The following is a 24,232-nucleotide window of genomic DNA, read 5'->3' as shown; positions in this document are numbered from 1 at the left end:
CATCCGTGGCTGAGTGGTCTGGTGCATGAGCGACGGTTCACATTGGAACTGAGGAGATGCCATGTTAGCATATTATTATTATTACGCACGCCCAGACCCCGTTCCCTCCGCTCATAAGGTCTGAAGGGTTTTTGGTGGGGGCGTGGTCAGTCAACCTTTCTTTGCAACCGATTGGCCAAGCTTCATCCGGTCGGATCCCATTTGTCGTGTGACCAAAGTCAACACCATTAGCAAATGTTACATTTCATTGAAGTAAAAACAACTTAAGTGTAAATTAAACAAATTCTAAAGCAGCATAACGAATATTACATGAATGAACCCTTTGTAGAAATGTGTGAAACGGCACCGCCCCATTTCGTCAGGACCTACGTTAATCGCTGTGGTTCGCTGATTGGCCTACTCAGAGTCCTGAGCCAAGCTACCCGTGTGGGACTGGTCCTAGACTCATATCTGGAAGGCAACCTGGAGGCAACCTCAAGAGATTAGGCTGGCTTCCCAAGGCCAATTCTAGCTCTGCTCTGCTGCGTTTTGAAAACACAAAAAAAAAATCAATGTCTTGACAGAAGACTTGTTCGAAAAACAAAGTCCATAGAATGACCTTAAGAGTGTTCCTTGCCTGGAGAAAATTTGTCCGTAACGACGAGCTACCCTTCCTTATATACGGTGTGTTGAGGGGGAGACTCAGATACAGACTTCTTACTAAAAACGCCCTCATGCAAACGCAATCAAAACGACTAGAAAAACGTCACATACAAAACAGTTTGGACTGGTGGCACACGAACGGCCCTGCAAGGCCTCCCTTGGCAGCTTACTGAAAGGACTGCAGTGCTGAGTACGTGTGTGTGTGTGTGTGTGTGTGTGTGTGTGTGTGTGTGACTCCGAACCCCTCCCTCACACCAGACGGGCGCTCTCCTCGCGGTAGTCATGGTGATCGCCGACGAAGGGCAGGTGGGGCGGGTGGTTGAGGTAGCCCATGAGGAAGATGACGATGGTGCCCAGGGTCATCACGGGGGTCACCAGGAACAGACACAGGCGGTCCACCGTGCGCGCAATGCCACTCCAGTTGTCCTTCTCCTGTCGGGGGGGAGAGAGGGGGAGAGAGAGTATGGCAGGGAGTGGAGGAAAGGGAGAGAGGGATTGATAGATAGAAAGAAAGACCAAAAGGAGGCTGTGTTGGCACATTAAAAGTTTCATTTTTAAATGGAGACAATTACACAGAGCACCATTGCATAACCTTTTAATTAACATGTGAACTTGCTGAGATGTACTTTGATTAGACTTTCTGACACTTGATATTAGAGAAAAGGACAAAAAGAAAACCTCTGCATGAGTCTATTACTCTTTTGGCCTTTAACCTCCAGTGCATTATTTAGTGAGTGGTCGTTCTTTTGTAGTTTAATCAAATGTTTGTCGATGTTTGGCAGTGGTTTGGTAGACGTTCGGCAAAGGTTTGGTTGTATCTTAGTCAATCTAGTACCCAGCAGTCCTACTATGTTATAGAAGAACGTCCGATGCAGAAAATCTTCTGAATAAGCCTCATTCTCACCAGTAGACTAAGCATTCAGAAGTGTTTTCTAAAGAAGTGCATTTCAACAGGGGCCAGCCAACATGTTTTTTTCACTTTTTTACAATTGACTACTTCTGGCCAATGTTTCGTACAGGACGTCCGAATCCGTAGTGAAAGAGAGCACCTCATTGTAGTTGTTCTTGTTGTGCATGTGTTTGATGATGTAGTTGGCTCCGTCCACCGCAGGCTTCATCTCCCCGTAGAGCTGGTCCGTTGCCTCTCCGTCCACCGCAGGCTTCACTAAAACACACACACACAAAGAGGGCCTTTTCAGTCATGTGTTTATTTTTTCATTCATTTGTTCAGGTTTTTATTTTATGTTTTAACAGTGTAAAGATGTGTGTGCGTCTGAACGCATGCATGTGCGTCTTCAGTATCCGCGTGTGTGTCTACAGTGGTGAGTGTATGTGTGTATGTGTGTGCGTGTTTCTGTGCGTCTGTCTGTCTGTGTGTGTGTGCGTGTGTGCTGTGAACCTGCGCTGGGCGTGGCCCTCATGGTCAGCCCGTGTCTGGTGGACTGCTTCTCGAACATGAGCTCGCTGCGTGACTTCACGCAGTAGTACTCCTCCGCCATGGCGATGTAGCCCGCCGAGCTGGATCGCCGCGGCGACGCCCCCTCCCAGTTCACCTCTGGCTCGGCGGGGAGGGACATGCGCAAGAAGCGAGGCAGCCGCTGCAGGAAGAACTAGAGGAGGAAGGTCCATCCCCATCATCGTCATTATCAACAGGCATGGACATCTGGGGCGTGTGATTGTGTGTGTGTGTGTGTGGGAGGGTCCGTGGGCGCGCACGTGTGTGTGTCCGTGGGCGCGCACGTGTGTGTGTCCGTGGGCGCGCACGTGTGTGTGTGTGAGTGTGTCCGTGGATGCGTGTGTGTGTTTGTGTGTGTGTGTGTGTTTACGTGCATGCGTGCGTGTGTGTGTCCGTGGATGGGTGTGTGTGCGTGTGTGTACCTCTTGTGGGGGGGGGGGGGGTCCGTGGGCGTGCACGTGTGTGTGTGAGTGTGTCCGTGGATGTGTGTGTGTGTGTGTGTGTCCGTGGATGCATGCGTGTGTGTGTGTGCGTGTGTGTACCTCTTTGGTCCACTCCGTCATGACGTGTGTACTCGGGGTTCTGAAGTGAAGGTTCAGAACTACCACACAGTTCAGCACCACCACCGTCACCAGCACCATGATGAACATCAGGTACCTGACACACACACACACAAAATAGATACACAATATGTAAAATGTGTAAAAGTATTGCAGACTTCTGAATAAGAGTTAAGAACATTAAAGGACAAATCGGGTCTGGGCGGTCAAACCGTCTCTTTATCGACACTCCTTGCTTCATTCAAACATCCGTTACCAATCAAATCTGTCAAAATAAGAACATTTAGATTGAGGGCGACCGCCACGCAAGTAATCAACAAACAAGGCAATGTAGCGCTTTAGTCTTTGGAATCAATGGGAGTTGGTCCGTACAGAGTTTGTGGATAACATAACCATGGAGGAAGAAAAACGAAAGCCCTATATGGCTGTTGTTTACAATTGTGGCAGGCATGCAAACGCTAAATGCTCATAATTCACATCTTCAATCTTCAAGCAGTTGAAGATTGAAGATGGAGTGGACAGGCAGAAGTGATGAAGAGCAAGGAAGGCCTACTTGACGATGAGCGGTATGGACATGGAGGTCTCTGGCAGGCGTTGAGAAATCAGCAGCAGGAACACAGACTGAGCCAGAAGCACTGAGATGGACAGGGTCATCTTCTCCCCACCTACACACACACACACACACACACACACACCGTCTCGGAATGATGCAGTGCCTCATTAAATACATGGCTACAGAGTGCACGCTCAAGAGGGCTCCAGAAAGATCAGAGAAAATACAAAAGATCAACCAAACAGTGAGTGTGTTTGTGTGTGGTGTTCCCACTGTGGTTTGCGCGATTGTCTGCACATTTGTGCGTTTGTATACATGTGTGCATTCAAACTGGTTGTGCGTTTACACGTCCCAACTGCTATGTTGTGCGGATCCTTGCACGTGAGTGAGTGTGTGTGTGTGTGCGTTCCAACTGCTTTGTGTCTGTGTGCATGCGTGAATATGTGTGTAGCTGTGTGACTGCTTTGTGTGTGTGTGTGTGTGCGCTAGTGTGTGTGTGTTTTTGTTTTCCGACTGCTTTGTGTGTCTGTGTATGTGCGCACGTGTGTGTGTGTGTGTGTCTGTGTGTGTGCGCGCGTGTGTGTGTGTGTGTGTGTGTTTTCTGATTGCTTTGTGTGTGTGTGTGTGTGTTTGTGTGTTTTCCGACTGCTTTGTGTGTGTGTGTCTGTGTGTCTCTGTGTGTGTGTGTGTGTGTGTGTGCGTGTGTGCGCGCGTGTGTGCGTGTGGGTGTACTGACTGTCGGCGGGGAGGTAGTACACCAGGCAGGCCAGGAAGGAGATGAGCACACAGGGGATGATGATGTTGACGATGTAGAAGAGGGGCTTGCGCTTGATGATGAGGTAGAAGGTGATGTCCTGGTGCTTGTTGCTCTCCATGGGGATGTGCTTGTACACGTTCTTCTTAGCCGGCCGGTGGATCACCTCCCACTCGCCGTTCTCTGTACACACGTTGCACACGCACACACACAGGCACACACACACACACACACATGGAATCATACACCAACAAAGAGACACGCACAGACAGACACACGTAAAGACACACACACACACCATCACACAGAGGCATTGACACACACTCCCAAACAAAAACGCACAAACGTACGTTGGCAATGACACATTTAAAAACACACGCAAGGAGACAGAGACACCGACAGATGCATGGACACACAAAAACAAAAAAAGGTGACTGATAAAACAAAGACCCACGCAAAAATGTTGCTCAATATACCCAACGGATGCTTTCACGGACAGCGTTTCTTTAGGATTCAAGCTAGTCCCCCGATGTGACGGCTACCTGTCCAGCTGGCTGGGTCGATCACGATCCACTCCACTGTGTGCTTCTGCTCCTCGATGTAGTCCTCCTTCAGCAGCATGGTGATCTCCTTCGCGTTGTAGGTCAGCGAGCTGCAAAGCATCATGGGACATTTGAGCAGGACTAAGGGGACGGTGCCTCGACGCACCGCAAAGAAACCCTCCGGTACCGTGGACCCCCACTACGGTACCGTGGACCCCCACTACGGTACCGTGGACCCCCACTACGGTGCCGTGGACCCCCACCACGGTACCGTGGACCCCCACCACGGTACCGTGGACCCCTACCACGGTACCATGGACCCCCACTACGGTACCATGGACCCCCACTACGGTACCATGGACCCCCACTACGGTACCATGGACCCCCACTACGGTACCATGGACCCCCACTACGGTACCATGGACCCCCACTACGGTGCCGTGTGTCCCCCCCACTACAATACGGTGCGCCCCCCCACTAAGGCACCGTGCGGCCCCCCACCTGAACTTGAGGGTGCAGTTCTGCCAGTCAAAGGGGAAGAAGTTGACGTTGATGGAACAGGACGAGCGGAAGATGGCGGGCGGGAGCCAGTAGACGGAGCCCGAGGGGTCCACCAGCACGTTGCAGTAGTAGGCCACCTCGAACTGGGCGTCGTTACTGGGGGACGAGAGACAGGGGCACACACACCCACACACACACAGCTTTATTGATCAGAACACTCTGTTTAAAGGGGAGGTAAATCCACCCCACTTTCTTCATTTGAGTCGTTAGGGGCTCACTGAGCGTTTCTCTGTTACTTTTGACTAAATGTATAATATTGTTAAAGGGGAGAATTCTCTGTAAAATGTGAAAAGTATTTTCCGGGGTGGGCCATTTTCTATTTAACTCTATTGATTTAGATAGAGTTAGATAGAACCCCCCCCCCCGATCTCGTATTTTCTCCTATGGAACAAAATGTTTTTTCTAAAAGCTTTACGACTCATGACAGCTCGGATTACATTTTAGGAAACTTGCCAATGTTACTGATTGACTTTAGATTTGTTTAAAATTCTCTTCAATGTAAAGACATGTGGTCAGAGGGAGAAAAGGCCAGAACTCGAGTAGAAGCTAGGACACTGCTACTTGGTTCGATCCCTAAGCTACCTATCTACTCCTTAATGACCTGCATCTGAATTCACTGTAAACTGCTTCAGATTAAAGTGTTTACTGCCTCCGCTGAAGATTAGGAGCTCGAACCTGCGGTTTAAACTCCTAATCGTCATCTAAGGTAACCCAAAATGATGGGCGGGCTCTATGCTGTTGACAAACGTGAGGGCCAATCAGCAAGCAGCCCGGACTCTGATGAGCCTGGGACCGAAGCTCACTTGTTTTCCAGAACAATCTCCGGCAGCCACACCATCTTGGACGGCAGACGGATGACTTGGATGTCATCAAACTCTGAGGTGTTCCACGACAGCCTGTAGTCTGTCCATGTCTACAAACACACACACACGATAACTTCATAAAACGTCTTTAGTTACAACTATATCTAAGTGCAGTTGAGAACTAAATGAAATCTATGCATATGACGGTGTATTTAGCTTACATGTTCAAGCCAAACGTTGGTCAACAGCGTCTCATCCACTTCTTTCTACACGGAGAGGAAGAGGAGGCGAGAGGAAGAGACAGAGGGACTAAGCGTTCATTAAGAAGATGAATTTACACTTATACTCAAGTAATCCCCTGCCACGTCTTGAGGGAAACCCTAGTGTTCTTCAACGGTGTTGTGTTTTACGTATAGATTTGATCTGCCTATCATTGATCTTAGTAACATGTTATGATAACCATTGGTGACAGTATAATGTGCTTATTGGGATAATGGTTTGAAATATCACATTATTGCCTGCAGACTAATATTACATAGTCATTAATTATAGTCCTATCAGTAAATAAAACAATGTGTTTGCTTTTGCGTTTACGTTAATGCGCTTCTGTTTTTTGTATATGCAGTCCACTAGGCGTCTTGGTCGTCATAACCTATTAACTGTTGTTCAAATTCCTACAGTAGTCCCCAGCAGTAGAGTTACAGGGAAAGGTGCTTATTATCATTATTGAGTGCTTTTCAAGCACAAGACAAAATGCCTTCCAGAATAAACAATCAAACATAAACATACTACGTGGACAATGAGAAATAGCATACAACAGCAGGGGGGGCACAATTAAACACTGTGTGTGTGTGTGTGTGTGTGGGTAGTCAAAAACTAGTAAACACAGATTATAATACAATTGTTATGATAAAACATTATTTAGTATAGCATTAGCAAATAAGTGCCAGCAGCAGGTGTGGGTGTCGGCCAGGTGACCCGCTGACCAGAGAGATGAGGTTGGAGAGCGTCAGGGCGAAGTACACTTCCACGGGGTCCCGCTGGTTCTCCACGGGCCGCAGCTCCTTGTTGTAATTCTTATCCTTCAGCAGGTGGTTGATGAGCCGCTCCTCCTCGTTCCGGCCCGAGCTGCCTGCGCGCACGCACAGGAATGCAGCACAGCGGGCGCGTGAACAGCTGTCAATATGCATGACTTACTGACCCAAATGTGTGCCACATTGTGAAGCTAATTTGACTGTCGCATTGACCGTCGTTTTATACATGCTTCGGGAACGAACAGCTCAATGTCGTTACTCGCATGTTTCAGTTTTAAATCTTGGGCCTATGTGCGGATTCACCCGCCTGTGTGACTAAGCGGGATGTTATTTTTAGTATTCTCAAGGACAAACAAAAGCTAACAGTACGTGTAAAGTACGGCGCAGCATCTCATTAGCATTGCAGTTTGAGGGGGAAAAGTGACAACAAATGTACCGCGATCGCGATAGCCTAACCTGTTCACATTCCAATAAGCCAAAAGGTCAAAAGCCAAACTTCAGTTATTAAAAGATAAACTCTTACCGCAAATAACGAGTGATATTATAAACAGATTACACGGTCCAAACATGTTGACGGACATAACCGAGCCGTGTTATTAGGGGGAAGAACCGAGAAGCCCGGTTATGACTTTGGGGGTCCTTCTGCTGTCGGGGGTCTCTGCGCACGAGCCGGGCTCGCCCCCGATGACGGACCTCGACAGGTGACGAGATTGAAGCGCCGGGGAAAATAGACCGAGAGCGTTCATGACGCTGTGTGTGTAGTGTGTGTAGTGTACCCCGGCTGTTGAGAGCGACCCCATGGTGGGGGCAAGGGAGAGACAGGTTCCGGAGCTCCGAGAGTTGGTTGTTCATGTCTCAAAATAACACACAATGCAATCATGGCGCGCGCACACCCACACCATGTAAACTTCAAAACAAACTTCCATTATGCTAAAGCAACACAAAACCAATGGCGCTAAATAATTTATTAATCAAGTACACAAACATTTGAAAGGACATGACCGCTGAAACAAAAATTGGTTTCAGCGATGGTAAATTAAAATTGGTAAATTGACTGACAGTATCCTACGTATATAGTAGGCAGTCTATAGTAGAGTGATAATGAATAGAGGGCTTGAACCTAAAAAGTTCAATTTCATTTGTTAAAACTTTAAAATGTGTCCATGTTGTTATTAAAAATCTGCATGACAGAGTGTGAGGCTCTCAGAGCGACAGGTTGACGTCGTTCTTGGTCTTGCCGCTGCTCAGGCTGTGGATCATGGCGATCATGGCCGAGTGCTTGTTCAACTCGTCCTCCTTCTGCTTCAGCTTGACCGCCACCTGGTCCTTCTGCAGCTCCAGAGAGGAGGCCTGACGGGGGGGTTAGGGGTTAGCAAAGGCTCAGGCTCCAATGTAGGGCCTTGATGCAAACTTGGATGACTTCTAAACAACATGTCATCAACTATTCACCCCTTTAGTGTAGGGCTGCACAATTGTGTCAAAGTGGTGATTGCGATTATTAATGTGTTTGAAATATTGTAGATTAAATTAATATCAAGTGGCTCCTACTGTATATAAAAAAAAACTACAATTCAGCAATTCCTGATATGCAACAATTTGTAATTAGATTTTAGTGTATAGGGCGCACAAAATCAGATTAAATTGTTTTACAATGAGTAAATATAAAGTTCAATGAAATAATTGCGATTTTTCAAAATAGGTTCATTGCAGAGACCGAAAACACAATTTAAATAGTCAATTAATTGTCAAGCCCTACTTTAGTGGGTGTTTTGAATGGAACGGTGCACGTTAAAATATGTTGAGCATCAGGAACATCTAAGCCATTGCTTTAACATCTGTGGGTGTTAACGTGTCTAGGTCCCCGCTTAAATCATTCCTGTTTTATGGTTGTCCCTGCTTTGGGCAAGAGGCGAAGTGCTGTATCCTTTGGAGGCTACACACGTCTGCATAGTTTACAGAGAGAATCAGTCTTCAAATCAACATTGCCCGACTGTTGACCTGATCTACACAGACGTGTTAAATAATCTGCTGCGGACACCTGCAAGCAAACATGGACGCTAAGCCCCCACTGCGCTAGAAGGACTTATATTGTAAACGTGTCACACCATTTTTCGTAGGAGGTACTCGTTCACAACACAATAGATTCTGGGGCTGGTTTGTAGTTGAGCGGCCAGGGCGTTCGACTCCCATGGAGAAGGTCCCAGGGTTCGATCCTGTAGCCTATTTGCAGGCATTCTGAGCGCAAGACGCCTAATCCTGACCTGCTCCTTAATGACACCAACATGAAGGTGAGCCACGTTGGATAAAACAGCTCCATCATGAAATAGAAAACCTTGCCTTTTCAGCATTCGTCTCATCACATGCTACTTTGCCCTTTGACCCTGTGTCTCCACTCACCCTGATGTTGGCGTCCTTCCTGGCCTGCTCCGTCTTGTTGAGCTCCTTCCTGAGCATGTCCACCGTCTCCTCCAGCTCCCTCCGCTCCCGCTCCTTCTCCTTCGCCTGCCCCTCCCCCGCCTTCAACTGATCCCGCAGGGCTGGACACACACACACACGCCGAGGGGAGAGAGTTAGGGCCACTTCACCCCACCGAGTCCTACACGTTTGGCCACGAACGGCGAAGATCCACGTGGCTGCTTGTTAAATGGGCGCCCCTTCGGCCGGTCGATGGCCGGACGTGCAAACCTCCCTGAGCTCAGCCCCGGAGTCCCCATGTGGATCTATGGGGAACTGTGCACTGAGCTCACCTCATCAGGTCGTTCAGACCAGTATATACCCTAAGGACCTTAGAACAGTGGTCCTCCCAGTGGTCTTCAAATTAAGTATATTTTAGCATTTTTTACATGAGCCTTTTAGGACATCCCAAATAATCATTACGGGGTATTGGTTAAGCTATTGCATCAATATATCATTTTAGGGGCTGGGGATCTCTGGCCGAGATGGTATGTTGCAGGTGGGAATGGAATCTCAGCCGTCCCGTAGGGGGAGACATCGTAACGTTTTATATCGTACCCGTGATGTCATCGCCACGCTGCTGAAGATCTGACTGGAGGGATTTGACCTTGGACTCTCTTTCCTCCAGCACTGACACCGTCCTGAGAGACAGGTGGTAGAGAGAGAGGGACAGACGGCGGACAGACAAAGATAGAGATCAACAAGAGAACGAAAGAGACAGAGAGAGAGAAAGATGATAATGACAGAGAAAGAGCGAGACAGAGACAAATAGACAGAGACAGAAATACGGAGAGGGGGGAAAGAAAGAGGAGAAATGTTATGCAGACAAAGCTAAGCGGTAGACCACAAAAAGAATTTGAAAGCTTAAATATGACACCTTTTAGACCGGACTGAGGACAATTTACACTGCTTTGTTTTTACAAAATTGATTTACATTTGCTTAAGGTGTGGTGGCATAGTTGTGATTGTGCGTGTGTGTGTGTGCGTCCCACTTGTCGTGCTGCAGGCGTAGGGCCTCGTGGCTCCTCCTCAGTGCGTCGGTCTGCTTGGTGAGGGAGGCCAGAGACGTCTGCAGGTCCTTCAGCTCCTGCTCCGCCTCACTGAACCTGCACAGCCAGCCAGGACACCGAGACATGAGATCGTGTGTCTCCTTTCATCCCGTCTATGTGTTGGTGTGCAAGACGTGAGTGCACATTTGTAAGTAAGGAAATCTATTTTTTTTTTTTATTCTACAAAACCTTTTAAACAATGGAAAAGGAAACAAACAGATCATTACGTGTACACAAGAAAGATCTGTGAGTGAGTGTGAGTGAGTGAGTGAGTGAGTGAGTGAGTCCGTGCATGTTTGTGAGAGGGAGTGTGTGTGCGTGCAAGTAATTCTTTTTTATTTGAATAGCACGTCTTTAAACAGTGTAACAGAATACAGGTCAACAGCAATAGTAGAGCATTACATATAAACATGGAAAACACGTGAGTGTTTTCCATGGTGTAATTTATATTGTGAAATTTATATTGTGAACTCACACGAGTGAGTGAGTGAGTGTGCGGATGCGTGCGTGCGTGCGTGCGCGTCTGACCTGCTGAGCAGCGTGTTGTAGGCCCCCTTCAGGGCCTGGTGCTCCAGAGAGTCCTGCTGCAGCCGGCCGTTGTGCTGCAGCAGCTCCTGGGTGTCGGCCCGGGAGCGCTCCACCTCCTGCACCTGGGAGCCCAGCTCCGCCTGCAGCTGCTCCCGCCGCCGAGTGGCCTCCTTCAGCAGGGAGCCCAGCTGGCGGGCCTGAGGGTGGGGGAGGAGGAAGAGTGAGGCACCGGGCCGCAGGCTCAATATTGGACCGGGACTGCGGCCCACTACCAGTGATTCGATAGGACTGGGATAACATGTTGACGTTTCATGCGTAATTGGGTGCTGATGTGTTGATGGTTGTTGCTTCAATGGCATTAAAAACAAAAAAATGTAAATGAAGACGGAAATAAAGAAATAGAAGAGAAAATAACCAATAACCAAGAAAATCAATCGTAAACAAATAGTAATAGTAGGGAAAAAAGGCTTTGACGGTCAAGTGAGATTCGTAATCATGTAAGATTCTCATCACGTAGATAAAACTCTAAAAAAGGGTTATTTTCATAATATGAATCAGGCCCATTAAAATACATTGTGCAAGAAAGGTGGCTCATATCGTTTCTGGATCAAACGGTTTCATGACCTCAAACAGAGCCCTGAGGTGTCTCTACAGGTCTGGGGGGGGGGGGGGGTACCTCAGCCTCGGCCTGGGCCTTCTGCTGGCGGTTCTGGGCGATGAGGCGGTCGGCCTGGGACAGAGCCAGGGCCTTGGCCTCCAGCAGGTCCTGCAGACGGCTCTCCTTGGCCTGGGGACACACCAGGCGCCAGCCGCCATTAGACAACAACAATGAGGACAGGGAGCTGTTGGCAAGACGCCATACATACTAATAAAAACTGAATGCATAAAAATGGATATTTAAGTGTAACAACGGTAAAATACAACAACGTCTAAAGCACACGGCTGAAGCCAAATAACTTTTTGGACTTTGAGCATCCACAATACAATTTTGTCCTATAGGGAAGCGAGTGCAAAAATACAGCCCTGCTAACTCTCATCATCATTGTATTATCACCTATATTCCCGATGTTAATATAAAGACACTCACCGCGAGGGCAGACAGCTTCTGCTCGTACACGTCGATGATCTCTGATACTCGCACGTCCTCACCCGGTTCCTGCAGCTTCACACACACACCTACACATTACATCCATACGCAACACAAGCCACGAGTGCTTTATTTAACTCACACACACACACACACACACACACACACACACACACACACACACCTCAAAGCCGTTCTGTATCTTCTCTACCAGGCTGTGGACACTCTTGCTGGAGCTGTTGGAGGAGTCGGAGAGGGTGAAGCTTCTGGTGGGCGGGACTTCCTCCACCGCCATGCGCTTGACAGACAGCTCCAGCTCCCTCTGACGGTAGGCGTTGTTGGCTGCGATGCTCTCCCCTAGGCTAGAGTGGAAAGAACTGTGATTGGATATCCTGGATTGGATTTGACAATGCTAATTGAAACACTTGTAAGACGTGCCTGTTGGAGGCTTTAATAAAGGAAGGGACAAACATGAGGTCATATTAAGGGTTGAAAGCGCTCCCCTTTTGTACAAACTGTAAAAAATATATACCTTAATAATGATGAGAGGAAGCCATGTTAAAAGGCGTTGTGAGGGAGCATGACTCCCATCTCATTTCTTCTCATTTAACCTTGTACCTATGTTACTGACCACACACCTCGAAATATAGAGCTATTTAACACTTATTAAAAAGGTATAGTGGGTAGAATTGAGTGGCTTCTAGCGGTTCGAACTTGGAATTGCGGAATAGGCGGATTATATGAATTGGGTGTGCATTCTGTAATACGGGGGAGGGGGGGGATTCAGTTGCTCAGCGCTAGTTGCTACTTAATTCTACAAACTGAAACTTATAAACATTATAAATAAATATTGCTTACAGCGATATTTATGAGGAATGAAGAGATAAACAGGAGAATAATATAACTGTGGACATGGGGGTTGTTCAAGGGGAGAAAGCCATCCTCTGGTTTCATGGCGGCGGCTGTAATGGGACTCACATGAGGGAGGGGAAGTCTGGGAGGGGCGTGGCCTCCACCAGCAGGGCCAGTCCTGTCTGCACCGTGTCTCTGTGGTGGGACGTCAGCGCCACCGAGAATGGACTCACCATCCGCTGGTCCTGAACACACACACAGTAAGAGTGTAATGGGTCAATAAAAAGAAATCGGTTGGGTCAATTTAAATATTCCCTATATTTAAAGTGATGGACAACAGGATCCCAAAACCATGAATATCAAAGAGGGATGTATCTAGTACACATCTACCAAATATCCGGAAATATCTGGAAAATATCCAAGATATTCATGTCTGGGATATATTCTATGTCCCAGATATAGTATATTCATATCTCAAAGTCAGCTTATAGAAGTACACAGTCCGGAAAACCCGTCATTGGGCACCGTCATCGTAATGTGAGTGGCCTTGCTCGGCAAGGTAAGTGTGCCGTAATTGGTCACACGCTTGGAGATATAGCCAGGAAGGAAAATAGACCCCTCCCATTAAATCAGCGTGAAGGAACAGATGGAAATGAACTGACAGAAAATTTGCTTGCAACCGATTTCATGGAACATCATTAACTGATCCTTAATGCACATCTTCATAACCCTTAATAACATAATAAGAAGTATATTAAAGATTACAGTTTCCATTATGTTAACATTACTAAACAGTGTTGTAGTGTTTTGGCTGAAGGTCTGCCTGTCCTTTTAAACTCAAACAGAAGCTGATTGAATGCATGTGTTCCTCTGTGGTTTTTGTGGGCGTACCTGCAGCATCCTGTAGAAGCTGGTCTCCATGTCCTTCACCTGGCCCCGGAGCTTACTCATCAGGTCTAGAGTCTTCAGCACTGCTTCCGCAAACACCTGGCTGAAAACACCACACACACACACACACACACACACACACACACACACACACACAGAGCTGGTTTAACACCACACACCTGGTTTAACAATCACCCACTCACACCACATTCTAGGGCTGTCCCCGACTCTGAATTTTCTGAGTCTAATCAGATCTGCCTTTTCAGTCCAGAGATTCGACTATTCGGCGGCCGTGCGAGGCAGTTCTTTTGGAGGTTTAAAAAATGAGTTTTCTTTCTATGAACACTCTGTTTTGGTAGGCTATAGGCCTTTTATATATGCTTGCGCGTTGCACTCATTACGTTCTCACCTGAACAGTTTTCTGTCAATCAAACTCGTCGGAATTGTAGCCAACTAATTCCTGTCGGGTTTTAATTAGGCTCCTGCCCATAATGCGGTCTGATAATGAACACTGGGCTCATGTATAGGCTAGTGGATAATCCACTATATGAGCCCCGTGTTCACGATCTGATTGCATTTATTGAGCCTGAATGAATACACAGCGCTGTGTCGCCACACTGACTGCGCTCCTGGAGAAAATGTAGCAATAATGTAAGGGGAGACAGCCGCTTCCCTCTGGAGATTCTGTCCAACAAAGTTACAATGAATCAATCGCCACAGTGACATGGACAGTGTCTAAATAAAGCTTCTCTTTTATTATTATCATTAGAGCTTTTAATGCACACCACTCACTGACGAAAAAAACAAATAAATAAAAATGAAGGAAGACGGCGGGAAACAGGAAAGTCTAATCATCGACTTTCAGGGGACGGCCCTACCACATTCATATCTGTTTCAGCACCAGGCACACGCATAATAAATCGTATTTAAATAAATCAAAACCTTGATTGAACTACTCACACATGGTCACCATCGGAACCATGGGGCTGGCTTGTGAGGGGGCAGTTGTCCTGACAACAAGCCAGGAGGGATTCCACCTGCGAGAGACACAGCTGTGCGCCCACCTGACGAGAGACCAGTGCCCTGGTCTGGTCTTCACCACACAGGAGTGGAGGCTAGGTCAAGGCTTCAAACACACACCCTCTTTCTAACCTCTGTCTTCCTCCAAATGTACATTAAACCTGTACATTTTAAGGTTGATAGAGACATTTTATATATATATATATATATATATATAAATAAAACAATATCCTAACACTGGTAACTTTGTTACATTAAGCATTTTCATGTCGTCCCCCATCAAGCCAACGAGGTTCGGGGACTTCCTGTTTGGCATCTGATATCTGGCTTAGAGAAAACCAACAGATAGCCATCAGTGTTTGTTCACGCCATCAGACATTCTGAGAAGTGTGGTTTTCGTGACAGCGTGAGAAAGTGAGACAGTGAGAGACGGCGTGAGGTGGAGTGAGACAGAGTGAGACGGAGAGAGAGACAGTGAGATGGAGAGAGACAGAGTGAGACGGAGTGGGACAGAGTGGCCGGCGGAAGCATGGAGGATATGGATGAGCAGGTGGGTGACGTGGGTGGTGCGGAGACAGTGCCTCCGGAGCTGGGTGTCGCCCTGTGCCGAGCGGAGCCCCTTCAGCAGCTCCAGCAGCGTGGGCAGCAGCATCTCAACGAAGCTCAGCACGCACGGCGACACGCTGTCCCCCGCCAGCGCCTCCTACACACACACACACACACACACACACACACACACACACACACACACACACACACACAGACACAACCTGTGACAAACATTATCTGGCTAACTCAACTTTCGCTTCTCGAAAAATGTATCTGATTCTATCAGACGCTTACCAAATCTATATTCTCACGCTCCAAGAAGCCTCAAAATAGAAACTTGTTAAAAGGGTTCTGAGTACTTATGACTCATAAAATTAACAGCCCTTCTCAAAAATCATCTCAACCCATTGCGAAATGCACAATATAAATTACACCATAGTACATAATATACATAGTTTTGCAAGGGGTACTTGGAACTTCTAAATGAATGTCCTCTATATCAGCATAGCGCCTGAATAGAATAAAGTAAGACCGGCCCTATGATTCTCACTAAACTGTCCTCCCCCCCCGAGAAGGTGAGAAGGCTAGAAAATATCTGAAGGGGTCAAAGTGGTAACGCTCGGAGAAGCGCTGCACTGGGGTGTCCCAGCGAGGCCACCGTACCTCGAGGAGCTCGTTGAGCAGCTGCAGGGCCTTCAGGGAGCACGACTCGGCCGACTCCAGGGGACCGCTCAGCCACCTCACCAGGCTCAGCCCGGGCTGCTCCGGCTTGAGGCCCCCGTCTCGCCCCGCCCTGAGCCGGGGCCCCGCGGGCTGGAAGACCACGTCGCAGAGCAGCGCCCGCAGCCCGGCGACGCCGCACACCGCCAGCAGCAGCTCCAAGACCTAGAGAGAGACGCATGCATGCAGGCCCACAGCAGGGTCATGTCCTTTTTCATGCACCAGCCACTGCGTCTCGTGTGTTTTTACTTAAATAGAATCACGCGGAAGTTAACCGTAACTGGGATTGGTCAAATGCAAGCCAGTCTCCACTTTGAGCACACAGCGATGTGATGTTTGAGTTTGAAATGAATCAGCAAAAGTCACATACAGATTTGGATGAGGTGCGATGGTAATGCATGTGACTCAATTTTAATATCCTGTTTATCTTTCACACACACACACACACACACACACACACACACACACACACACACACACACACACACACACACACACACACACACACACACACACACACACACACCTTGGCTGCAGAGTCAGGCTCCTTTCCATGGAGAAGCCCCATCACCTGAGACACACAGGCTGAGAAATGCTCATACCTGCACAGAGCAAACACCCAATAATTATTGATTCTGTATAATGTAGATATGGAATACAATCCGGAGATATACTCCTTGGATTACCTCCCAGTCATTGTCTCAAATCACAACAGTACTATTTTACTTAACACATTTGAATTGCGTAGTTTGTTACCCTCTCCTTTACCTTTAATTCATTCGTGGCTATACTTTGAAGAGAGGCTTACTTTTGTAGATAGGAGATAAAGCATTGTACTTGGTAAAACAGGGCTCCAAAGGAAATAAGGCTTCCCTTTTCTGATCCACAATACCAAGAAAGGAGGATGTGGACTCTTGTCTTGAGAAGCAGTTTAAAGATATATCTCTTTCAGTTATAGACCATTCGTATAGCAACTGAAAGATTAAGGTAAACACAATGGTACGTCTGTGCAAGTGACGTGGGCATACCTGGTCAGGTAATCTGCAATCTTAGGGCTCTTTAATAGGTCAACCAAGAGGTCAACAGAGTACTTCCGGGTCAGAGTGCCGTCACCATTGACGATGATGTTAAAGACGAGCTGGAATGTCTGGTGGATGTTTTTGGCATCAAACAGCTGAAAGATGAGAAGGGGAGACCAAGATGAATTTGCATAATGCGAAAGCTATGACAGGGACATATGGTCATTGGATATAAAATAAAACTGATAATAAAGTAATTTGAAATAGCACGCAGTGAACCACAAATATGCATTGACTCAGTGACCCATACGTGCCTAAATAAGAAGAAATCGGGAATCTGATTCACATATACTGGTTGGTCTGGCTCAACACCCATTGCATCTAAAGCAGGGCAATGACCAGATGAAAATGTCCCCTACCTTCTCTCCCACTTTGTCGTTGAGCGTGAGGCCGGCCAGTATGGAAAGGGTGAACACCACCACTGTCAGACTGTTGTGAGCCAGGAAGTTCACCAGCGTGCGGTAGAACGCCTTCACGTTGTTCTGCAAGGAAGAGCGTGCCACCATTATACGACATAAACACACACTCTGGCATTCAGAACTAAATGTTGTGAATGTTTTTCTAACCCAACCCAAGCACTCCTCGAACGCTACCATATAGTGTTGTCAAGGCAGAGCAATCTTACCAGAGACTTTATGTGGCCCTGAATGAAGTGGTTGTATCGACACAGGTTAGCCATTAGGCCCAAGCACGGCATTGTGATGTCATCATTATGAGACTGGCTGTGGGGATGAGAAGGGGGGGGGGGGGGGGGGGGGAGAGAGAGGGGAGATGAGGACCACTTTTAATTTCTAAACGTAAAGATAAGCTTTTTTCCTTGTTTCATTAACGATTCTAACCTGATTTTATTGAAAAAAAGTTTTTTGAGTGTAACTTACATGTTGGTCATGAGAAAGGCTATGAGCTCGTGAATGTAGTTGGTGGAGTGGAATACGCGCGTGTTGTACGTAAGCTTCTGCAGAACCTGTAGACACTGAGAAACCCATGATACTCGATTATATACCACTCATGAAATACTAGGAACTTATACACATAGACAACCCATATATCAAACACCATGTCATTTATAACTGTAGGCAACCCATATACGTGCTTGACGTATTGACCGACCTGTAATACCAGCGGCTCGCCAGGTGTTGCGCTGTGCTGATGGATGACGGAGGCTAGCGTGCTGGTCAGGTTGTAGCTATTGTGGAGCATCTCTCGGCTGTCCTCGTCATGGGCTTTAACAGAGCGGCAAGGTTGAAATCGACACATTTCTACCTATTCTACGTCCTTGAGCAAAATGCCTCACCTATCTCCATCCTTTAAATGGTGTGTGTCCCTTTTTGGAACAACATTGGCTAAATAACTCAATAGTAAGAGACATATAGTCAAGTAGCAAGATGTCAAAAAAGGCCTTAGTTTTTGAGATACCCCCACCCGACTTAGAACTAAACGCAACCATGTTTTTTCTTATCTTTAAGGTCTCCCATTAATGAAATGGAGTGTTGCGAAACTTTCTTTTGGGGGGAAAATGTGTTTTTGGGCTATTCTTTAGACCTGCTCCAATCCCTGAAAAAAGCAAATCTGAATAGGGCAAAGGTGACCAAAAAGCCTATAACATGAGAATGCTCACTCTTATCTCCATCAGAATTGCTGAGGTATGAACCAGGTGTCTAGCCTACATCACTAAAAAGTCAGAATGTAATTTACCAAAAGGAATACTGAATAACAGTCCTTTAACATAACTTTAGTTTAGGCGGAAATTGTACTTTCTTAGTGAGGACTTCTTTACTTTCTCTCATTTACCAAAGAAAAACATACATTTATGTCAAATAGCTGCTACTCCATCACCTAGGATGCTATTAAACAATAACAAGTTGGTTGTGTGAAGATATCTTGTACTGAGTGCATAGAAAATGAGACTAACTGTTCTCTGTCTGAGTTGACATTGTTGGATTACATACAGTACTCAATCCCTGGATTGAGGCAATTATATATGTGAGCAAAGCACAATGCCATATTCAATCACACATGATGTATGCGGCAGGGGCAACATAAAGCCATGTAATGAATAGTGGAAATATTAATTTATGATTTCAGAAGTAATATATGTTTTATCCAAAGGTGCACAGAGAATTGCAGGGGCCTAAATACAGAGAGCCAATCACAAATAGATGATTGAGATTTAGTAGTTACTTTAAGCAGTAAATTGAAGCCAATTCAGTTCAACCAATGACAGCAGGGGAAGAACTGTGGTTTGTTAGCTAAATAAGCTGTTAGCTAAATCATTACACCTGGCTGTCCAAGAGGAGATATATGCACTGATCTAACCAGGAAAATCTAACCAAGGACCACCAATAAGATGACCGATAATGGGTAAGACACAAATTTATACAAATGTAATACTACTCTTTTTGAAAAGTTTAAATTTGAGGCCTATTTTATGTTACCAAGAACATGAGTAAAATTAATAGTTATATTTTTCACAGTTCACAGTAAAAATGGATCCAACAGAGATGGCAAGCAATGCACAACTTGATGACAAGTTGTGCTTAATATGTGAAAAGCCTCTAGAAGGAGATAAGAAGAATCCATATGTCAGGAAACCTACCTTAGAAGGACTCACAACAATATTGAAGGTTGCTCAGGAACGTGGTGATGAAGTCCATGAGAGGATATCCCCCCACTCGGATGACATCTTGTCCTTTAAGTTTAAAGCTTCATATCACAAGTCATGCAGGGCTAGTTATTCTAGTTCGAGTCACTATCAGCGTACTGCCATTGAGCAAGAACCAGCCAAGGGGCAATATCAGAGCAAAAGACTGACCAGAGAGCCAGGATTTGACATCCGCAGCCAGTGCTTCATTTGCAGCCAGAAAGCCACAAAGAAAGAAGGCCTGACCCCTATAAGCACTGGTACAGGAGAAAGCACAAGGTCAAAGGTCCTCGATGCAGCCGCAGAGAGGTTTGATGAGAAAATTCATCTTCGCATGCTGAATCATGTCGACCTATTTGCGTATGATGCAAAGTACCACAAGAGCTGCCTAGGACACTACATTTCAAAAAATAACATCACAGCAGCCAGAAACAAACATCTTTCAGAAAATAAATTAAATGAACATGAAAAAGCTTTCATTGAGCTAACTGAAGAATTAAGTAAGACCTTGTTTTCCAAGAAGATGACAGTTACCACACTAAGTGCTCTAACTCAGAGCTATGTGGGAAAAATAAGCACTACTCAAGAACCTGCGAAGTATCCAGCTTGGAGACTCAAAGCAAAGTTGAACCAACATGGAGAGAAACTTATCTTCATTGAACGTCCTGGAAAATCAGATCTGATCTGTTCTGGTGCCATTACAGTTGGTCAAGCAATGAAAGAAGCGGCTCTTCTCAGAGAAAAAGTTACAGAAGATAGGGAGACATTGCCGCCACAGAGAAGAGAGTCTCTAACTGATACACAAATCCTACACCAGGCTGCAGGTATATTAAGGAAAGCTATGGAAAATGTAGAGCATGAGCCTCAATTCTACATAAGCAGTGATAAGATGTCCCCAGTCGAGTGCAGTAAATATGTACCAGACATTTTATATGATTTTGTGAACTGGTGTGTTAGTCCACATGCATTAAAAAAGTGCTGACCTGTAATGATGACCCAGCGACAAAAGATAACATACGTGTTATAACATTTTGTCTAATTGCCCAGTGCTGCAACATCCGTACACCTATCACACTTGGACTGGGCGTCATGATCCATCATGAGTTTGGGAGCAAGGCCATTATCAACAAGCTACACACAATGGGTCATTGTGTCTCTTACACTGAAGTGCGGCAGATTCTCACATCTGTAGCAGCAGATCAATTGCAGAGGAGCAAAGGCGTTTACATCCCAAATGGCCTGTCAAGTACAACAGATAATGGCATAATTGATGCTGCTATTGACAACTTTGACCAGAATGAAGAGACACTGGATGGAAAGAATACCACACATGCCATGGCAATGGTTGTGTACAGAAGAGGTGATGTTACTACAGTACACAACCCCATCAAGAGAATTCCAGAAAGATCTCTCACAGCTCTAAACTGTGATTTGGACATTGAAGAAGTTCATAGGTAAATGTTGTTGTCAAATTGTTATCTATTTACAAAAATGAATATAAATAAATAAAGATTATATTATTATTAAAGCAAATTTTAGTTTTATTAATGTCAAAATGTAATATTTTTCATTGTCCTTGTTATTTCATGTCATATGTATCGGATGCTAAGATCCTTTCCTTCTGATTTCAGGTACATCAAGCCACCAAGGCGACCTGAACCTCCGGCGGTTCAGCCACAACTCCTCAAGTCAGACCAAACCAAAGCTCAAGGAGCAGAGGACCAAGACTTGCTTTGGAAGGTGAGCCGTATCGCGAAAGAGAGAGAGCAGAGGATTCCTGGATGGTCTGCTTTCAATGCATACATATCGATGTCAGACATCCCAGTAGCCACGGTACTATATATGCCCTTCATAAGAGCTTCACCATCTGACCTGTCCACCATATACACATCCCTCTTGCAGCTGACAAAGCTTGCTGAAGAACTTGGACAGAGCCACATTCTTGTTACTGCTGATCTTGCCATCTACAGCAAAGCGCAACAGATTATATGGAGTAAACCTGAGACTTTAGATGGGAAGGTTACAATGAGAATGGGAGGCATGCACATAACCATGGCCTTTCTGGCAAGCATTGGAAAGGTTTTTGCTGACGGTGGTCTCTTTGACATCATAACTGAGTCTGGTGTGTATGCTGAGGCATCAGCTCGACAGATGCTTCAGGGGAAACAACTCGCAAGAGGTGTTAGGTGCATCAAGCTCGTATCAGAGGCTCTGCTTAGGCTCTTTTGGACAGCGATGGCATCCTGGCTTGACAAGCAAGGCCAAAGTCTAATGACTGATGCACAAGAACAACTTCTGCAAGATATTCAGCATGCCTTCCATGGCAATGATAAGGCCTCTGCCATGAACCTCTTAAAAGAATTGGAGACCAGCCTTCCTGTTCTGAAGACTAAAATACAGCAGTTTTCAGAGAGTGGAATTCAACAATCAGAAACTTTCAAGTACTGGCTACATTTCATCGAAGGGGCTGATCTCTTACTCAGAATGCTACGTTCAGAGCGTGACGCTAACTTTGAACTTCATCTCAACTGCATGTCAGAAGCAATACCATGGTTCCGGGCTGCTGGCAGGACAAACTACTCCAAGTACATGCCAGTGTACATAGCTGAAATGAAAGCCCTTGAAAATAGCCAACCAGATTCATAAGACAGTGACAGTGAAGAGCCTAATATTGACTGAAACACACACACAAAGAAAAATATGTTTTGTTTGTTTTACATTTGATTTTCCTATTTGTGTTTTCTGAAATGGCATAAGGCACGTTGAGATTTATTATTATTATTATTATTATTATTACCCTTAGTATTATTATTACCCACTATAATTTTTGTTTGTATTTTATCAACATGACATTGAGATAGGAGATGCTGATTTAAATGGTTCAATAAAACTCAGAAGTCTATGCATGCCTTGTATTTCTGTCTTTGTTTCATAGACCTTAAATGTAGTTACCCTATTAGGTTACTCACATTCTGAGTGTACAAGCACCTGGACTTTCTTTAGCAAAATATAATGACCATCATCAACTCAGTCTACAGTACCGTATGTCAACTATCTTCCATTAAGTTACTTAATTTGACTATCTCAGAGAATGGTATATCTAAAGAAGTCTGATTTGCAATAAAACTGTACAAGATCTCTCCACACAATCACTGGCTGTTGTTTAACAGCATCTTTGGCAAAGCAGTAAAAGCTTACTTGACATAAATCTAAATGTTTTCATGACAAATGCGATAAGGTAAAGGAGTCCACCACAAAAGTACAGTTCCGCCTAAACAATGGTATGTTTAAAGGACTATGTATCAGTGTTTCTTCAGGTAAATTACATTCTGACTATTTGGTGATGTAGGGTAGACACCTGGTTCATACCTCAGCAGTTCTGATGGAGATAAGAGTGGGCATTCTCATGTTATAGGCTTTTTTGTCAACTTTGTCCTATTCGGATTAGCCTTTTTCAGAGATTGGGGTAGGTCTAAAGAATAGCTCAAAACCACATTTTTCCCCCAAAAGAAAACTTCGCAACACTCCATTTCATTAATGGGGGACCCTAAAGATAAGAAAAAAGATGGTTGCGTTTAGTTCTAAGTCGGGTGGGGGTATCTCAAAACCTGAGGGCTTCTGCTGCTAGACTAATAGAGACAGTGGGAGTAAGGATGTGGGCACGCGGCGCTAACCTAATTGTGCCAGCAGAGCGACGATGGTGCATACGAGGACAGGACTGCTGTTTGGGTTTCCTGCGACCTCCACCAGACCACTGACACACTCACTGGGCAGCATCTTGCCAGACGACAGCAGCTGGTGGCATTTTAAGCCGGACAACTCCTGAAAACACCCAGGGAGACCGAGAGAGACGGGAGCGGTTGAAACTCTGAAAGGAGCAGTTCTAAGACACAGAGGAACAAACTAAAGATGTGGCGCAGCTTTCACCTCCACTTGTTTCTGGAGCTTGGCGGTGGTCTGGGTGGACATGCAGTCCCGGTACTGCTGGATGGCCAGGAGCAGCGACTTCAAGCACATAGTCATGTCCATCCTCGAGGCAAAAAACAGATGTCACCAAATCAAAAAGGTACTTTTATAGAATACAAATCAATACACTGTCATTCAAAACAGAAAAGAAATGTGCACAAAGTATTTGTCATGGGGCACTGCCCATATTTGTTGTGCTCTTTATACAACTATGCAATGCAAGTCGTACCTAACATGATCTCTGAATCTAACGTGAAGCTACAATACTGTTACTGCTAACATAAATGCTAGTTGACGTTATTCACCCTGTTTACCAGCTGGATTGTTTCAAATTTCATCATATTACCTGTGTCAATGTTTAGGAAAACGTAACTATTCAATATGGCAGTCTTGTAATAGTCTGCCAACGCTTTACGGCTTGTTTATCTTGCTATGCATTTTGCCAGGGAACACAACAGCAGCAGCGACTTCCTCCCGCTTTCAACTTCGAACAG

General features: G+C 45.8%; 2 protein-coding genes across 3 annotated transcripts; both read right to left on the bottom strand.

Annotated features, from left to right (window-relative positions):
• Nucleotides 1–891: 891 nt before the first annotated feature.
• chrnd (cholinergic receptor, nicotinic, delta (muscle)) lies at nucleotides 892–7,486 on the bottom strand (the record flags this gene model as incomplete). Its single annotated transcript, XM_079754535.1, has 12 exons — nucleotides 892–1,074; nucleotides 1,692–1,807; nucleotides 2,042–2,252; nucleotides 2,641–2,755; nucleotides 3,212–3,323; nucleotides 3,948–4,148; nucleotides 4,508–4,617; nucleotides 5,009–5,164; nucleotides 5,872–5,981; nucleotides 6,093–6,137; nucleotides 6,858–7,003; nucleotides 7,429–7,486. The coding sequence occupies 12 exons, from the start codon at nucleotides 7,484–7,486 to the stop codon at nucleotides 892–894; spliced, it is 1,563 nt and encodes a 520-aa protein (XP_079610661.1).
• A 378-nt stretch (nucleotides 7,487–7,864) lies between these two features.
• cip2a (cellular inhibitor of PP2A) lies at nucleotides 7,865–24,206 on the bottom strand. Of its 2 annotated transcripts, none has more exons than XM_079754376.1 (22): nucleotides 24,085–24,206; nucleotides 23,700–23,802; nucleotides 23,447–23,594; nucleotides 18,242–18,354; nucleotides 18,010–18,104; nucleotides 17,757–17,853; nucleotides 17,491–17,613; nucleotides 17,081–17,226; nucleotides 16,579–16,654; nucleotides 15,996–16,217; nucleotides 15,325–15,486; nucleotides 14,724–14,872; nucleotides 13,767–13,866; nucleotides 13,002–13,120; nucleotides 12,208–12,400; nucleotides 12,024–12,098; nucleotides 11,613–11,723; nucleotides 10,937–11,133; nucleotides 10,352–10,465; nucleotides 9,918–10,000; nucleotides 9,303–9,442; nucleotides 7,865–8,255 (listed from the first exon to the last, which is right to left on the bottom strand). In XM_079754376.1, the coding sequence occupies exons 2-22, from the start codon at nucleotides 23,799–23,801 to the stop codon at nucleotides 8,109–8,111; spliced, it is 2,712 nt and encodes a 903-aa protein (XP_079610502.1). In that variant the 5' UTR covers nucleotide 23,802; nucleotides 24,085–24,206; the 3' UTR covers nucleotides 7,865–8,108. The 2 variants fall into 2 exon arrangements, with proteins under 2 accessions (XP_079610502.1, XP_079610503.1); XM_079754377.1 differs by having other exon boundaries at nucleotides 12,208–12,385.
• Nucleotides 24,207–24,232: the final 26 nt, after the last annotated feature.

This window comes from Pollachius pollachius (assembly GCF_949987615.1).
Source record: "Pollachius pollachius genome assembly, chromosome: 17".
Classification (NCBI taxonomy): domain Eukaryota; kingdom Metazoa; phylum Chordata; class Actinopteri; order Gadiformes; family Gadidae; genus Pollachius; species Pollachius pollachius.
The sequence above is the reverse complement of the archived record's forward strand: the minus strand, read 5'-3'. Positions and strand labels throughout refer to the sequence as shown.